This window comes from Dermacentor variabilis, chromosome 4 (genome assembly GCF_050947875.1).
Source record: "Dermacentor variabilis isolate Ectoservices chromosome 4, ASM5094787v1, whole genome shotgun sequence".
NCBI classification, from domain to species: Eukaryota; Metazoa; Arthropoda; class Arachnida; order Ixodida; family Ixodidae; genus Dermacentor; species Dermacentor variabilis.
In genome coordinates this window covers 7,896,601-7,913,833 of record NC_134571.1, presented here as the reverse complement: position 1 = coordinate 7,913,833, position 17,233 = coordinate 7,896,601, and the positions used below count along the sequence as shown (strand labels likewise).

Below are 17,233 nucleotides of genomic sequence, written 5' to 3'. Positions count from 1 at the left end.
GCCACATTTGCTGCTTCTAGTGTCGAAAAGTAAATTCTCATTAATAAAATGCGTCTTTATCCCTCAAAAGGTGTGTGCTTGGGGCACGCACATAAAAAAGAAAAAAACATACTTGCAACCTCCTGGCTGCAAATACCCATGGGACGTTTACAAGTTTTGTGATCTACATGTTGGCAGACATGTAGCATGAACAAATGACTGCAGTGCAAGCTTGAACTATAAAGTGCTCATCTGATGATGTAAGCATCTTTTATTCAAAATTCAGCACGCCAACACATTGTAAAAAGAAACAGCTCATCACAATGCCTACTTCTTTTTTATTATTCGTGGGAGAACTTTTGTGCTGGTAGCCACTGATGTCTGCAACTGCTATGTTAATATTATAGGTCCTGTAAACAAACAGGAAAATGAGAACTCCTTGTATAAGCACACATGCAAATGAGGAAATGACGTCCTGACCTACGAAATTCACAAGGTAAGCATAATCCAGTGCAGTTGAGAAAGAACTGCATGGATAAATACCAAAATAAGTTTTTGCCTGTTTCTCTTTCATGCACTAAGGCATGGTCTTCAACAAGTCTGGTAAAGACTGAATACTGCAAAATGCCAACATAGACTGTTCTCCTAAATGATTACAATGAAGCTAATAATCCTCTTAGAGGACAAACTTATTTCATTTGACAATTGTGTGCTAAGGAAATTATACAATAACCTGAAGACTGTCATATAAACATTTATATAGCACTAAAATGGATGTGTAAAGATTTTTGTACAAGAATGAGAATACACATAAGCAGGAAAACCTAACTTTTCTTCCTGCTCTATAGCTGATTACAGGCAGTAAAAAGGTAAAATATAATGTCAAGATTCAGTAAAGAAATTTGTTTCTTGCAAGATGCATATTCTGCATGCGATATACCATTCATGTTTCTAGCCTGTAGAAATGTGAATGGCTGAAGTGCTGTGAAACCCGTCGAGGCATATTTTAAGGCAGTCTGAAATTACTTCCATCCATGGGCTTGACAACTGTGCAAGAATGCAATACAACAAGTAGGGCCTTTCATGCAAGGCCGGCATCGTTTGCCATAGAACGAAACAGGCCGTTTTCGTTTTGGATGAGTTCAGCTGGTGAGCCTTCTTCCACTATTTCACCAGCAGAGAGAACCACAATCCTGTTGCAGCAAAAAAGAAAAAGAGGTTACAAATTGTATGCGTTGAACCTGGATGCAAACAACTCACTTATCACAGTCCATTATGGTGTGAAGCCTATGGGCAATGGTGATCACTGTTGTGCTCCTAAACTCTCGGTGAATTGTGTCCTTGATGAGGTGGTCAGTGGCCAGGTCTACAGACGAGGTTGCTTCATCCAGCACCAGCACCTTGCTCTTGCGCAGAAGGGCACGAGTGAGGCACACCAGCTGCCTCTGGCCAGCACTGCATGCAACAAGCACTCACTTCCTAATTTGCTAGACTTAGTGAGTTGAGGACGTTGGCTTTATTCTTTTCAAAATTAAACCAGATGCAAGAAAAAGTGCTTTAGCCTTAAGTCACATATGTTCGGTACCACTTATTAATGGTTTAATCATCTTGCTGTCACCAATTCTCAAGAAAATGAACACTAGTTTCTGTGACAGCAGTGTATCATACCTGACGACGACTAGTACCTGTGAAGCCCATTTCAAATGCCACACCATGAAGCTCGACACAATGTTATTGCAGGCGGACGCCATTTCTGGAAATAGTGGCGCTGCAGTTGGCATGGTGTGGCACGAGGGATCACATGGGCACAGCTGCCACGTGGGAAGTAGGGGAGTCGGCCAAGAACAAAAGTTTCAGCAACACCAGAAAAGCATTAGCTGCGCTGTGCTTTGCTGCTCACCCATGATAAATAAAGAGACACCAAAAATAATCTAGAAAAAATATTGCATCAATGCGAAAGGCTATTGCACGCCCTTGTGGGTGACGAAGTCTCTAGCTACATAGCAAAAGTATTTTGGAAAAGCTCTGCAAGTGTTTCCACAATGTTTTTTTTTGGCCAGTAAAATGTTCGCATGCTGCGACCTAAAGCTCATGACATGGTGCAAATATGTGCTCAACATGTAGCTATATTGTGTTCCATGACAACAAAAAAAAAAAAAAAAAAAAAAAAAAAAAAAAAAAACTGCATAGAAAGCAAGACAAGGGCGGCCAGAACACTGCCTTGTTCTGTCTGCTCTAGACATGAAGCAATATAGCAAGCTTAAGAGGAAGCTTTAGCTCGGGCCCAACCCCGATGCTGCCTATTTAAATACATGTATAATGCAGAAATGCTTTCCTGAGATAACCACTGGTCTGATTTTAATGAAATTTGTTGCATTTGAGAAAGTTAAATTCTAGTGACTGATGGAAGTGAAATTTTGATTTAAGGCCTAAACATTTTTATATTAAAGCAGAGCACTCAAAACAGACACATTAATGCACACATGAAAAAGGACATACACTAGTGTCTATGTATGTCCTCTACTGCGATAGCAATTATATGGACACTGCAGATGAATTGTTGCTATTGTCGCCACTGTCGCCACGATGTTCCGTGTACAGTCCAAGGATGATAACACTGTCTCCGTGCGCTGTATGCTGTAAGTGTGAGTGAAAGCGTGCAAGGGTGATTTGACCATCACGGCTCAATCCCACGTGCACATGGGAGGAAAGTGGGGAAGAAGCACACAGTCTTCTGTCGCGCCCAAGGAACCGGGTGAAAGGAGGTGGGGGAAGGGGTCATACTTTGGCAGCAACTAGCCGCGTATGGCACGTGGCTGCGTGGGCTTTATGTTGAAAGCGATCTGCCGTGGACATGCAGTCTAGGTTGGCCAACAAACACAAAGCTTGTGGGATCGTTCCCCACCTGTGGCAAGTTTTTCAATCCACTTTCATTTCCATTAATTTATCGTTTCTTTATTTCATTTAATAAGCACAAGTAATTTCCCTATGTTGTACTTGGTGTCAGTGTTTGTTGGCTTCTTATATCACTACAAAATCGGGCCCCTCGGTTAAGCCCCTCACTTCTCGTTCATTACATAACGTGGGTCTCGAATCCGGCAACATTGATGCCTTCAGGTCGCATGTGTGGGTTTGTTGACCAGTTGCCTTCACCCAAAAAGATCACGTTCTCGTGACGCCTGCTGCAGAAAGGACGTTCCACGCCCGCCGGGAAGGTTTGTGAGTGGTGGTGCTGGCTAACGCTCCCAGGGTTCTACTAGAAAACACAAATACCCAAGAAAGTGGATGGGGAAACGGCGCCGCAGTAGCTCAATTGGTAGAGCATCGCATGCGAAATGCGAAGGTTGTGAGATTATTCCCCACCTGCGGCAAGTTGGTTTTTCATCCACTTTCATTTCCATTAATTTATCGTTTCTTTATTTAATTTATTAAGCATAAGTAATTTCCCTATGTTGTCCTTGGTGTCAGTGTTTGTTGGCTTCTTATGATATGACGTATTTGAGATACATATACAAGACACTACCACAATTATTGTATCCGATACTTTCCATTTGCATCTTACGATACTTTGATACATTCAGAAATTTCTTATTATATATCTATATAATGTAGCAGCAAATGCATACGCACAAAAATGTTTGCTCGGAAATTTTTTAACTCAACGAACCTTGTTTTATTCGAATGGAATGTCTGTTAGTATCTCTAAACTTTTTTGTTTCTTGCTGAAGGTACAAATTAATATTTTCGTTCCAAAATTATTTATTGGGGCTACTTTAGCTGCTTAACATAAAACCGCTTAATGCGCTATCAGAAGTTTTTGCTTTCGCTTTTGTAGTTGATGGGAGTTGCTGTTCAGCTTGCCAACTGGCTAGCGGGTTGCCATCTAGTTCCATGAACATCAGACATTTGCCTGTGCATGATACTGCACTGCCGCTGTGGAGTTTTACCTTGTCCACACATGTATTACCATTTACGCATCCCAGCAAACCACAAATATTTATTGGATGCACCACAAAAGACCAAATATACAAGACATTTAAAGACGCCTAGTTCACATCTATAATATTGTTACGGGAAGGAAGAAGCGTGCATCTATTCACAGATGGCTTTTAATGCCGGAGCCAATGAGCATAGAGGAGCGATAATACTAAACTTTACTTCGTCGTCTCCAAGGCCACCATCAGTGTCCTCTTCTTCCCACATTACCAACTGTGACATCACCCCTGTTGGAAAAAGCACCTCATTGGTGCGGCTATCGGTCTGAGAAAGGTAAGGTTTGAGACGGCTGACATGGATGATGTCAGAGAGAGGTGAAGGCACCGTGGCATTCAGCGGAGACACTTCATATGTGACAGGGGTCACCTTGCGAAGGATGCGGTAAGGGCCGTAGTATCTCGAGAGGAATTTCTCTGAAAGACCGACACGCCGAGTTGGATACCAAACTAGCACAAGAGCACCTCGTCCATACTCCACGTCGTGATGGCGTTGGTCATAATGGCACTTCTGGTGTGCTTGGGCCACTGTGGCTAAAACATCTCGAGTGTGTTCTGTCGGTGAGTTGAGTGTGGTCGAAAGGAGAGTCTCGAAAGGCAAAGTCGGCTCACGGCCGAAGAGGAGATAGTAGGGTGAGTAGCCATCTGTGGCGTGGCACGAGGATTTGTAAGCGAACGTGACAAATGGTGGAGCAATGTCCCAGTCGCGATGATAGGAGGAAACATACATTGCTAGCACGTTACTTATAGCGCGGTTCAGGAATTCGTTAAGACCATTAGTTTGAGGATGGTAAGCAGTAGTAAGTTTGTGTTTAGTAGCACATGATCGAAGTAAGTCGTTGATGACTTTGGCAAGAAAGTATCTTCCGCGATCGGTGAGAAGTTGACGAGGTACATCGCGGTGTAAGATAATGTCGTGAAGCAAGAAGTCAGCGACGTCTGTAGCGCAGCTGGTCGGTAGCGCTCTAGTAATGGCATAGCGAGTTGTATAGTCCGTAGCGATGGCAATCCACCTATTTCTGCCATTTGATATAGGGAATGGTCCAAGAAGATCAACGCCAACATGAAAAAAAGGGTCAGTCGGTATATCCAAAGGCTGCAGCAGACCAGCAGGATGCACAGCTGGTCTTTTCCGGCATTGACACAACTTGCACGCGGCAACATAGCGCTGGACGGAGTGGTTAAGACGGGGTCAGAAAAACCGTCGCCGAATTCGGTCATAGGTCCGAGTGACGCCAAGGTGTCCAGCAGTGGGAACATCGTGCAGTTACTGGAGTAGAATCTGTCGAAGATGAGACAGAATGACAGTTAGTAGCTCGGGCCCGTTGGGGTGCATGTTGCGGTGATACAGGATGTAATCTTGTAGCACAAACATGGGAAGGGATGGGTCAGATGGATCAGGGAGCAGGCATTCAATAATGGGTCTTAACGGTTCATCGAATCGTTGTTCAGAGCCAATGTCTTGCAAGGTGGAGAGTGAAAGAACGCCGATCAGTGCGACATCCACTAAACTGTCCAGTGCATCAACGGTATGATAAGACAAGCAGTCAGCATCCTGATGTAGATGATCCGACTTGTAGACCACAGTGTATGTGTATTCCTGCAGCCGTAGGGCCCAGCAAACGAGGCATCCGGTGGGATCCTTGAGGGAAGAAAGCCAACAAAGGGTGTGGTGTAAATGGTCGACCATATATGTAAGGTCAGAACTTGCCCACCGCCCGAATGAGGGCGAGACACACGCTCTCGGTAATCGAGTAATTGCGCTCAGCGGGAGAGAGGAGGTGGCTGGTGTAGGTGATAACATGGTTGTGCCCACATTGGCGTTGAGCTAAAATTGCGCCGGTGCCACAGCCACTGGCGTCAGTGCAGATTTCTGTCGGAGCGGAGGCGTCAAAATTGGCGAGAACAGGAGATGTGGTGAGCAGCGTGATGAGCTGCGAGAAAACAGACGCTTGTTCAGGGCCCCAGCAGAAAGGAACGTCTTTCTTCAGGATGTCAGTCAGGGGACGGGCAACATGGGCGAAATTTTCCACAAACCTGCGGAAGTAAGAGCAAAGGCCAATAAAGCTGCAAACGTCTTTGGCACAAGTTGGTATAGGAAAATTCTGCACAGCATGAACTTTAGCGGGGTTGGGCCGAATGCCTGACAAATCGATGAGATGTCCGAGCATGATTATTTGGCGGTGACTGAAGTGGCACTTCCATGAGTTGAGCTGCAAGCTAGCGATGCGAAAAACAGAAACAACAGATGAAAGTCTTTCAAGATGTGTTGCAAAAGTTGAAGAGAATACGGTGACTGGTTGCAGAATTACGAACGGGTCAGTGCACACAACAGGTGGAATAACACGCTTATGCTGCCCCCCCCCCCCCATTATAATATTCTATCTAAAGAAAACATCATGGGCCTGGTTCGAGACACACGAAGAAGAGATTACAAGTTGGGACCAGTGCAAACAGATGCCTGCGTCTATTCACAGATGGCTTTTAATGACAGAGCCAACAAGCGTAGGGCAGCGATAATACTAAACTCTTCTTTGACGTCTCCAATACCATCATCAGCGTCCTCTTCTTCCCACATTACCAACTGTGACGTACATGGCAGTCAATGGTAATCCAAAGGACATTGAATGTCTTTGTGATTTGGACATCTCTTGCACATCCAAAGCTTCCGCGCATTGATCGTACATTGTGCGTTGTGACCTGATGAACGCACCATGCCACAGAAATACAAGCAAATTGTCTCTAATGCCTAATACTGAGATCCTGGGAAAGGAAAAATTGCACTGTTGTCTGTCCCTGCACAGTGACCGGTCATCTACTTTGTTTTCCCCCATCATGTGCATGTTCGAGAGCCTACGAGAGGGAGAATGTGTTCCTGAATTGTGAAATATCCATCTGATCATTTTGCAAATATTCAAGTTGAAGGATTAAAGCCTAGTATTTCATTTATGACCGTATTTATTTTTTTTGACGTGGTTATCAGTAACAATTTCGCATGACCTCTGCACGCAGTGCTGGACATCGCGCGTCAAAAGCCAAAACTTTTGGTTTTGGTTACGTCACTTTTTTCTCATACATAAACGTTTTCTTTTTCAGCTATATCTATTAGTATACTGTTAAAATATGGAATCTTTAACTTGTTGATATATTTGGACAGGTTATATAAAAAAAAAACAAGCTTGAACTTGCAATATCTGATTTCACATTGCCACGAATATCAAATCAGCACGCGTCTCGATGGAAGTGCAGGGTAATCTACCGCGCGCAAGTAGCAATGAAATGTGCTTCATTGGTGGGTCTTTTCAACTTTTGTTCGGTCGACCATGGCCCAAGTATGTATATACTAGGCAGAACTGTACAGTTGCGTACTGAAATTTAGAGCTGTGCTTCCAACTACTATTTGTGGCACGTTTGTTCGCCTTGCGGAGCGCTTATGGAAATGTCCTGGGGGCAACATTTTGGTAGTTCATTTTCAGACATGTTTGTATCACTTGGTTTCTAGTACATCTTTGGGATATATTTCTCATTTGCAATGCTTATCTCCAAGTCTCTAGCAGCATTATGTTTTTGGCACTTTCATGGTGTGAAAAGTTGCCTGAGCAAGTTGCTTATCAAGATGAACATTTCATCTCTGGATTCTGCTTGTGTGGATTTTTTTAGTATATATTTTAAAAAATAGCTGGAAAGTACTGACTTTCTGTCTTGAATATAGTGGTCCCAGAAGCAGGTGGCCAGGAAGCTGTCATGCAGGCCATACCCTTTTGGTCGTTCATTATCATGTGACATTACCTCCAACTAATCAGTTTTAATCCTTTAAATATAAGTGCGGCATTGTGACTGCTAGTCATTTTCTGAGTGTTTACACCCTTTTATCCTTACTTTTGTTTTAGTCAAGTTGAATTGTCAGAAGTTTCTTATTGAAGTTCTTTTTAAAATTTTTTTTTAGGTACACCTTTAACATGTTTGTATACAGCTAGAATGAATATTTTCATACATGTGCCTGGCTGGGTACCAATCATTTTTGCAATAAAACTTCATCAATTGTATAAAAGAAAAGTAATGTTGATATGACATTGTGAGTTTCACTTGTGTGCTTTACCTAGTGCTTACTGAACTCACTTTTTTTCAAGTAGCCATTGCAGGAATTGTAATAACTCATAAGGAACAAAACTCAAATCTACGATATTGTGAGTACAGTTTTCATATTTTGATGAGCGCTAGGACTATACACAAAGGTTGAGTCACTTTAGCAGTCACTTTAGGCTAAAGAGGATGAAGGCGAAACCCTGGGCACTCACAAGACGTTAATTAAATTACATGTCATTCTTATTCGACTGCATCTCCTATTACTTTTCTCCCACCAAAGGCCACGAGTTCGAGTGCCTTAATTGACTCAACCTTAATTTACTGTGCCTTAATTAACACCAGGTCATGGGTTCTACTTCTACGAAAGGTCGAGGGATCAAGTGCCATAATTAACTACATCTTAATTAGTAGTACATTAATTAACTGCATGCTAATTAACACAAACTCGTATGGGTTGGTCTCACCAAAAGCTGCGGATTCGGGTGCCTTAATTAACTATACCCTAATTAACTGTGCATTAATTAACATTACCCTAACACCAAATGTTGGTTCAAATGACTTAATTAACTCTATCTTAATTAACTTCACCTTAATTAACACCATAGGTAGTGGTTCGACTCTCGACCTTCACCATGTCAATTGGAATCCAACTTGGAGATATGGCCAGTTCGCCCATATCTCCATGTTGGGTTGTGGGTTCGAGCGCCTTAGCTTTTTGCCTTAACACCAAAGGTCGTGTGATCAAGTCCCACCAAAGGTTGCGTGTTCAACTCCCACCAAATGTCGAGGGTTGTGAATTCCACTCTCAACCTTTACGATGTCAATTGGAAATACCTATATCTCCAAGTGGGTTCGACTCCCACCAAAGGTTGTGGGTTAGAGTTCCCTAATTACTTAATGAACAGTGCCTTAGTTTGCTTTGCCCTATTTAACACCAAAGGTCAAGGGTTCAAGCACCAATTTTGGTGCCATAACACTGAAAATTGGATTTTTCTACCCATCAGCCATTTAAGGATTTCACCCTAATAAGAAAGATACTTCATGGCTGTTGCAATCTATATTTTGACATTTACATGTTTATATGTAAAGAAACATTTCAAACAAGGTCACAAGCTACCTGCCGACAATGGTGGTTACTGTGGCGTTAGTGTGTCTCAGCAGATGTACCATTGAGGGAAAGTGCAATGCAAAAACAGCAGAGCATGTGGCTGAAGCATAACTAAAGGTACAGTGCATGTCGTAGGCCAGTAATTGTGCATGTGTGTAGGCATGTGGTTCTTGCGCAGAGTGCAGTGCTGCTCGTGCTGCCACAATGAACGTCGCCCGTATTTTGTCTGAAAGTAGTTTTCTCATCTCTCCGTGGCAGTGCCATTCCCACCTGGCAGCACTGTTATGGAGCAATGCAATCCGAAATACAGCGTGAGCGTTCTTCTTCCGGGACGAACCTGGTTATGCAACGTGGTATGCTTAAAACGTCAACAGGTTTTATGTTAGGCTTAAAACAGTGCTTAGGACCTAAAGCAAGGGTTCTTCTACGGTTATCACTTACGATGGCGTCTCCAAGAACCAGTACTTTATTTGGCGGCGAATTATTAGAAAGGCGTTTCCTCTTACTTTGTTGAAGCTCCGGAAGTTTCATCCTCCAAGTTTCGTCCCGGAAGAAGAACGCTCACGCTGTATTTCGGATTGCATTGCTGGCATTAAGCAATCAAATTCTCATTTTAAGACACCTGACCCTGTCTGACCGTTAGTTGATTACCTTGTGGAGCATAAACTTAGACCAGTAATATCTGACAAGGAAGGTTATTTCGTAATTATGCCAGATGACATGTTTTCAGAAAAAGCGATTTCAGCCATAGAAAAGAATTTACAGCCAGTAAAACTCAAGCCTTCGGTAGTTAAGCAACATGCGGTTGACCTCTTGTCAAGACATAATCTTGATAGGCTTGTCTGTAATGTCAAGAAAGCTAAATCCCTCACCTTAGAACTGTTTTTTTCGGCAAAGACCCATAAACAAGAAATTTCTTTTCGTGCTATAGTGGTAAAGAAAGGGACGTGGCAGGTATCTGTCGCTAGTTACCTACAGAACTGCTTAGCTTCACTAGTTTTTTCAGACCCCTTTTTGCTTACGTAATTCTCAGGCACTAGTTCAGTATTTGAGAGAGCAAAATCCTGGTGATTGTACAGCTTTTAGTATGGATATCGAAGACCTGTATTATTCCTTGCCGCGTGACGGGCTGCTAAATTCCGTAAATGAGTGCATTAAAGAACAAATGCAAGAGTCGGCTTTTATTGACAGATGCGGTGTTTCCACGGGAGCTTTTCTAAAAATTCTTTCAATGTACTTGAAGTCGACACTGATTGGGTGGAGAGATGGCGTTTTTCTGCAGAAATCAGGCATGTGTATTGGCTCAAAGGTTGCCTCTGTTCTTAGCAACATTGACCTGAGTAAGGTTGACAACTGCTCAGAGAAAGCCTTAGGTGATAGCGTTATCAAGATATTTCGTTACGTTGATGATTACCTGATTTTCTGCAATAGAGAAGAATTCGATTCCGCTGCTACCTCAGTAAGTGAGCAATTTAAACTTTATGGGGGAGGATTAAAGTTTACCAAGGAATTTCCTCAGCTACGCGCAATTCAGTTTCTTGACATTTCCTTGACCTTCGAACAAAATCATGTTTGTTGGCAGTACTCCCCAAGATCTTCGAAGCCGTTGCTAAACTTTCAATCCAAGCATTCCAAAGTAGTAAAAAACGGAATCGCCATGTCGTGCCTTAAGTCTTCCCTCACCAGATCCTGCATGCACAAAATGAGCGCCAGTTTTAATGCGCAGGTCCGGCGCCTATTAGAAGCAGGTTATATATTAGTGGTGGCCACTGTGGCTGAGCGCCTAAAGAAGTCGGTTTCGAGAGGGACGGACGTGATTACAGAAAGTAGTAATAGCAAAAAAAGAGTAGTGGCTATTCCGTATATTCATTCAGTGTCGCACAGGCTTAAAAAAGTTGCAAGTAGATATGATGTTAATGTTGCTTTCACTGCTCCCAATAAGCTAGGTAAGATATGCGCTGCCGTACAGAATAAAAAGGAGCGGGTAAAAGGCAAGAAACGAACAGATATTTGTCCAGTGAAGCACAATAAGAACAACAGTTTTACTGACTGCCGTATGGGTGTGGTTTATAAAATTCCCCTTAGCTGTGGCCAGTTCTACGTAGGGCAAACAGGGCGGTGTATCAATGAGAGGCTAATCGAACATAAAAGGTCGTCAACCGGTGGATCGCCTTCTAATCTTTTGCTACATTGCCGAGATTGTAACTGCACGCCAGAGTTAGGTGAATGCGCGATATTGTACAGGCATAAGAATGAAGATGCATGTCTTATGGTAGAGGCATGACATATCTATAATGGTGGAAGTGCGTGCATGAGTCAGCCTTCAATTACTTTACATAAGGAAGAGATTAAGTGCCTTAACAGTTATCTCTCACGTAGACCGGCACGTGTACCCGACTGACACGTGGTGTTACCATTCCTGAGCATGCGCAGATGTTTTGTGTCTTCTTTCTTTTTTATTTCGCCTCAGTGCTCCCTTCAGTTGATAGTCAGCATTCGTGTTGTCCACTTCTCTATTCTTGTGTCCTGTCTGCACGCCTCGCTTCTTTTTTGCATAATGAATCCTTACCAACTTGCTCAGCTTTCTGTCGTTCTAAGGAAAGATTTATTGGATGTTCTATGAACTTCCTGTATCCCTAAAAAGAACATCTATTAGAGGTCACTTATGTCCAGCTGCAACATCCTTTCAACGTTACAGCAACGTGATCTGGATGGGGCTTAGATTATCCATAGTATGTGTTTGTAACTTAGAAGGGTTTGGGTGCTAGCTGCCTGGTACAGGTCATTCATTTTAAACCGCGACAAAAAACTAATGGTCAAGTAAGAGCACAGGACCAGCACTGACTGCCAACATCTTTATTAAAGCCCGCACAAATATATACTACTCACAACAGGTTGAAAGAGAGAAAGGAAGAAAGGAAATGCGAGTCATCATCAATGAACTCCTGCTGCACATGTTTTACATCTTGCTGCTAAAATTGCCATGAAAGAAGACACCTGTATTCCCCTGTGCTCTTCAGCATTCGTACCAGTCTTGTGTGGTACTATGTCCGACGGGATGGTCTTCATGCCCTCTCATCGCTTTGTTACCCGAAAAGCGCTTCCTTTGACCTTTGCAGCTCTTGAGCTTGCCACCAGTGTCAGCACGATGCGCACTTACAATTATGTTTCACTGCCGCTATCACTGCTCTGCCGCAAATGCCTTGGTTACGTTGAGTCGGTCAATTCAACACGAATTGTCTCCGTCCTTGACGAAGTGCCTTATTCTGCCGTCCATGAACTGAGTGCCCTCTCCATCCTCGACTCAACATGGATTGGTGTGTTCAGCCCAATCATCGTCAAAGATCTGACACATTCACAGCGATCTCAACTTCTCACAATCCTTCAGCACTTTTGCCGTTCTTGCAACGTTGTGCAAACATGTCTTGGCTGTGCGTCGACAGTCGAGCATCACATCGGCACTGACGCTCACTGCTGCGACAAAGACCATATTGCATGTCCGCTACAGACCTGGTCTGCGTCATTGCAGACCAGGTCGATGACATGCTCCATCGAGGCATCATTCAACCTTCACAGAGCCCATGGGCCTCTCCCGTGGTACTCGTCACAAAGAAAGACGGTTCCATCCGCTTCTGTGTTGATTTTCGATGGACGAACAAGATCGCGCTGAAGCATGTCTACCCATTACCATGCATTGATGATGCTCTGGACTGTTTGCAGGGAGCCGAGCTCTTTTCTTCGCTGGATTTGCGGTCAGGCTATTGGCAGGTTCCGATGGCAGAGGCCAATCACCCCAAAACTGCCTTTGTCACACCAGATGGATTGTTGAATTCACCATCATGCCTTTCGGACTTTGCAACGCACCTGCTATGTTCGAAAGAATAATGGATACTGTTTTGCATGGCCTCAAATGGGAAATCTGTCTTTGCTACCTTGACAACGTCGTGGTGTTTGCCCCTGATTTCGCAATGCACCTTCTCCGCCTATAGCACGTACTCACTTGCTTGACCAACGCCGGTTTACAACTTAACCTGAAGAAGTGTCAATTTGCTGTTCGTCAGCTCATCATTTTAGGCCACATCGTGTCAAAGGAGGGCATTCGCCCGGATCCCAAGAAACTATGTGCTGCTACTGCATTCCCACAACCTACCACTACGAAAGAGCTAAGCAGTTTCATCGGCCTCTGCTCTTACTTTCGGCGATTCGTTCAAAACTTTGCGTCAATTATATTGCCTTTCACGCAGCTCTTTGGTGGCGCTAGAGATCTCTCATCATGGTCTCCAGAGTGTGACAACACCTTTACAGCCTTGCGTCGTTTTCTCATGACGCCACCCATTCTTCGCCATTTTGAACCTCAAGCACTAACCGAAATCCACACCGATGCAAGTCGTGTAGGCCTTGGCACAGCATCAACCTGGTCACACAGAATACGTCGTCGCATACGTGAGTCGCACGTTAACCAAGGCGGAGACCAATTACAGCGTAAAGGAAAACAGTTTGGCCACTGTGTGGGCGCTTGGCAAGTTTCGGCCATATTTATACGGCCAATCTTTTGATGTAGTGACCGACCACCACACACTATGTTGGCTGTCGATGCTGAAAGACCCAATGCCCAGTCTTGCCCGCTGGGCATTGTGAATTCAAGAGTATGACATCCACGTGGTTTACCGTCCCGGGCGAAAGCATTCTGATGCTGAAGCGCTATCCTGATCACTGCTTCCCCCGAAGGCCAGTCACAACTCCTCCTGAGTGTGCACATTGTCCCCCCCCCCCCTCTGGACTTTGACACTATAACTGCTGCGCAGCATAATGATCCCTGGACTGCATCTCTGTTCGACCTTCTCTCGGATACATTGAAAGTTCCAGCGTCACAAACGGTTCGGCGCCAAGTTTCTCATTTTGCGATTCGAGACCAGCTACTGTATCGACGCAACTATGCCCCAGAGGGACACACCTGGTTACTCATCATTCGGAGAATCTTGCGATCAGAGCTCTGTTCCTCGTTCCACGTCGACCCTCAGTGTGGCCACGTGGGAGTCTTCAAGACCTACGAAAGACTTCGACACTGCTATTACTGCCGCAGAATGTACCATTTCGCTCGAAACTTCGTCCGCTCTTGTCATAAGTGCCAATGCCACAAAGCGCCACCACACAACTCCGCCGGTGAACTCCAGCATTTACAATGACAAGAGCCTTTGATCGCGTGGGCATAGATCTCTATGGGCCATTTCCGTTTACTCTTAGTGGCAACAGGTGGATAATCGTTGCGGTAGACCACTTAACACGTTATCCGGAGACTGCTGCTCTACCAAATGCTACAGCGCAGGAGGTCGCCAATTTCATATTAGGCCGTTTTCTCTTTCATCATGGAGGTCCATGTGATTTTTAAGCAACAGAGGCCGCGCCTTCTCATCTGAAGTCATCGAACAACTGCTTGCTGAATGCACTATTGTTCATCGTAAATGCACTGCTTATCACCCACAGACTAACGGTACTACGGAACGTTTTAATCAAACTCTTGGTGACATGCTCGCCATGTATGTCTCACCTGATCACTGTAATTGGTACCTAGTTCTTCCATTTGTCACCTATGGCTACAGCACTGCAACTCAGGCCACTACCGGATTCTCACTCTTTTACCTTCTTTACGGTCGTCATCCTTCACACACCATCGACACCATTCTGCCCTACTGGCCGGACCCATCTGAACGCCTGCCGATCTCGGAAGCCACCAGACACGCCGAGGAATGTTGCCAGCTGGCCCGCCGATTCACCTTGGACGACCAGAACCATCAAGAAGCCGTTCACGATGCCCAGAACTCGACTCCCACTTTTCTCCGGGGTGCCCTCGTCTGGTTGTTAGTGCCACACCACACGCCAGGGCTCGCTTCAAAACTCCTTCCGAAGTACGACGGGCCATATCGCATTCTGGAGAGAACATCACCCATTAATTACCTGGTTGAGTCGCTAACGCCGCCGTTCAACATGCAACGTCGTAACCGCGAAGTCATTCACGTTCAGCGTCTCAAGCCATATCACAATTCTACCGTCCTTCCAGAAAACTAAGTCGCCAGGATGGCTCCTTTATTTTCACGGGGCCATTGCAAGGAAGATAACGAACGTGAGTGCAGAGTCAGCAGCATCAGCAGCATCAAGTGCGCAACAGAGGCTCGAGCTAGGGGACTGTGCCCAGTGCATCCCAGAACTGGCTGTTGCTACGAACCTCAATAAATCTCCTTTATAATATATACTATTCGACCAAATCACTATTCGCTTTGAGCCTCAGATTCACTATTCGCCCATCCCTAACCGTGAAGCTCGGTTGTGAATTGCTTCTAATGCGTTGGTTAAACAAGCTGGATAGGGGCTCCGGGTAGAGAAATTATTTTACTCTCTAAGATGCAATGAATTTAATTCCAACTGGTCCAGCAGTTGTCTCATAAAAGCATGTGTTTTACATGCATTTCAATAGGCGACATTGGAGTTGGCCCTGAACTAATGCTTTCTCTTGAGGAAGTGAAACAAAATGCAGCATAAACACAGAGCGTACAAAATATTGCCATCTGGTGTTTTGAGCCAGCAAACGGTCAGCATAGTGTGCTCAGCAAAAACGGTGAAGAAGAAGACGTTGAAGGCCAAGATCCCGCACCAGCTGGAGAACCATTCCTTCGTGTCTGGAATTTCGTGTTTGGCTGCTATTCTGTTGCTTGCTCTTGCCTTGGTTTGTAACAAACTGGTGAAGTTATTTCTCCTCTATCGATCTCAAGAGCAGCTATTGGCAAATTGTAGTTGATAAGCGGGACAGCAAGAAAGCTGCTTTTGTAACTCCGGACGGCCTTTACGAGTTTAGAGTACTTCCTTTCGGCCTCTGTTCCACTCCAGCCATATTCCAGTGGATGACAGATAGCGCTCTCACTGATCTCAAATGGAAAAGCTGCCTCGTCTATCTCGATGATGTCGTTGTCCTTTCGAAAAATTTTGATGAGCACCTTTCTTGCCTTTGGAATGTACTCGAAGCCATTTGATCAGCTGACATCACACTCAAGCCTGAGAAATGTCATTTTGGCTACGAAGAACTGAAGTTCCTCGGTCACATCGTGAGTGCCGCTGGAGTTCAGCCCGATCCTGAGAAGACTGCTGCCATAGCCGCTTTTCCAGCTCCAACCGACAAGAAAAGTGTCCGATGATTCTTGGGCTTGCGTGCATATTATCAACGTTTCATTGCAAATTTTTCAAAGATTGCAGAGCCACTATTTCGCCTTACGTGTGACAACACATCATTCCTCTGGACTGATGAACAACAGACCGCCTTTGCGGAGATTCAAGGTTGATTGTATTCTCCTCCCATGCACGGCCATTTCGACAAGGATGCTGACACAGAAGTACGCACTGATGCCAGCAATATAGGTCTTGGAGCTATCCTGGTGCAAAGGCAAGATGGGACTGAACAAGTTATAGCCTACACGAGCCGCACTCCGGCCCGCGTAGAGTCCAGTTATTTCACCTCAGAGAAGGAATACCTTGCGGTCATTTGGGCTACTACAAAGTTTAGGCAGGACCTCTATGGGCAGCCATTTAAAGTTGTGACCGACCATAAAGCTTTGTGCTGGTTGGCACACCTCCAAGACCCTTCTGAACGACTGGCACGTTGGAGTCTGCGACTCCAAAAATTTAACATCACTATCGTATACAAGTCAGGCAGAAAACATGAAGATGCTGACATGCTACCATGAGCACCTGTTGAATCTAACAATCCAGACAAGGAAGATGACAGTGCCTTCTTAGGAGGCCTCAGTGGACTGGATCTGCTCGCTAAACATTGATTGGACGCTGAGTTAAGGCCCATCATCGATCACTTAGAAGGTGGCATCGTGTCCATTCCTTGCCCCTATTTCATGAAGGTTGTTGTCATTTCGTCTACGAGAGGGTATGTTATACAAAAGAAACACAGGTGTTGGTGACTAATTCCATCTTCTAGTAGTGCTTCAAGCCCTTCACGATGACATCTTATTAGCTTGCCACGACAAGCCGACATGTGGACACTTAGGCTACTCAAGGACTCTGGACA

The 17,233-nt window shown here is 44.6% G+C and overlaps 1 protein-coding gene across 6 annotated transcripts in view; it reads right to left on the bottom strand.

The window, feature by feature from the left end:
* Window positions 1–211: 211 nt before the first annotated feature.
* The window catches only part of LOC142578625 (multidrug resistance-associated protein 1-like), a 289,636-nt gene continuing 272,614 nt past the window's right edge, over window positions 212–17,233 (bottom strand). For all 6 annotated transcript variants that reach the window (XM_075688047.1, XM_075688043.1, XM_075688046.1 and 3 more), the window contains 2 exons: window positions 1,240–1,434; window positions 212–1,172 (listed from right to left, as the gene is read on the bottom strand). In XM_075688047.1, coding sequence (XP_075544162.1) covers window positions 1,061–1,172; window positions 1,240–1,434 — 307 coding nt within the window. In that variant the 3' untranslated portion in view covers window positions 212–1,060. The remainder of the gene's footprint in view (window positions 1,173–1,239; window positions 1,435–17,233) is intronic.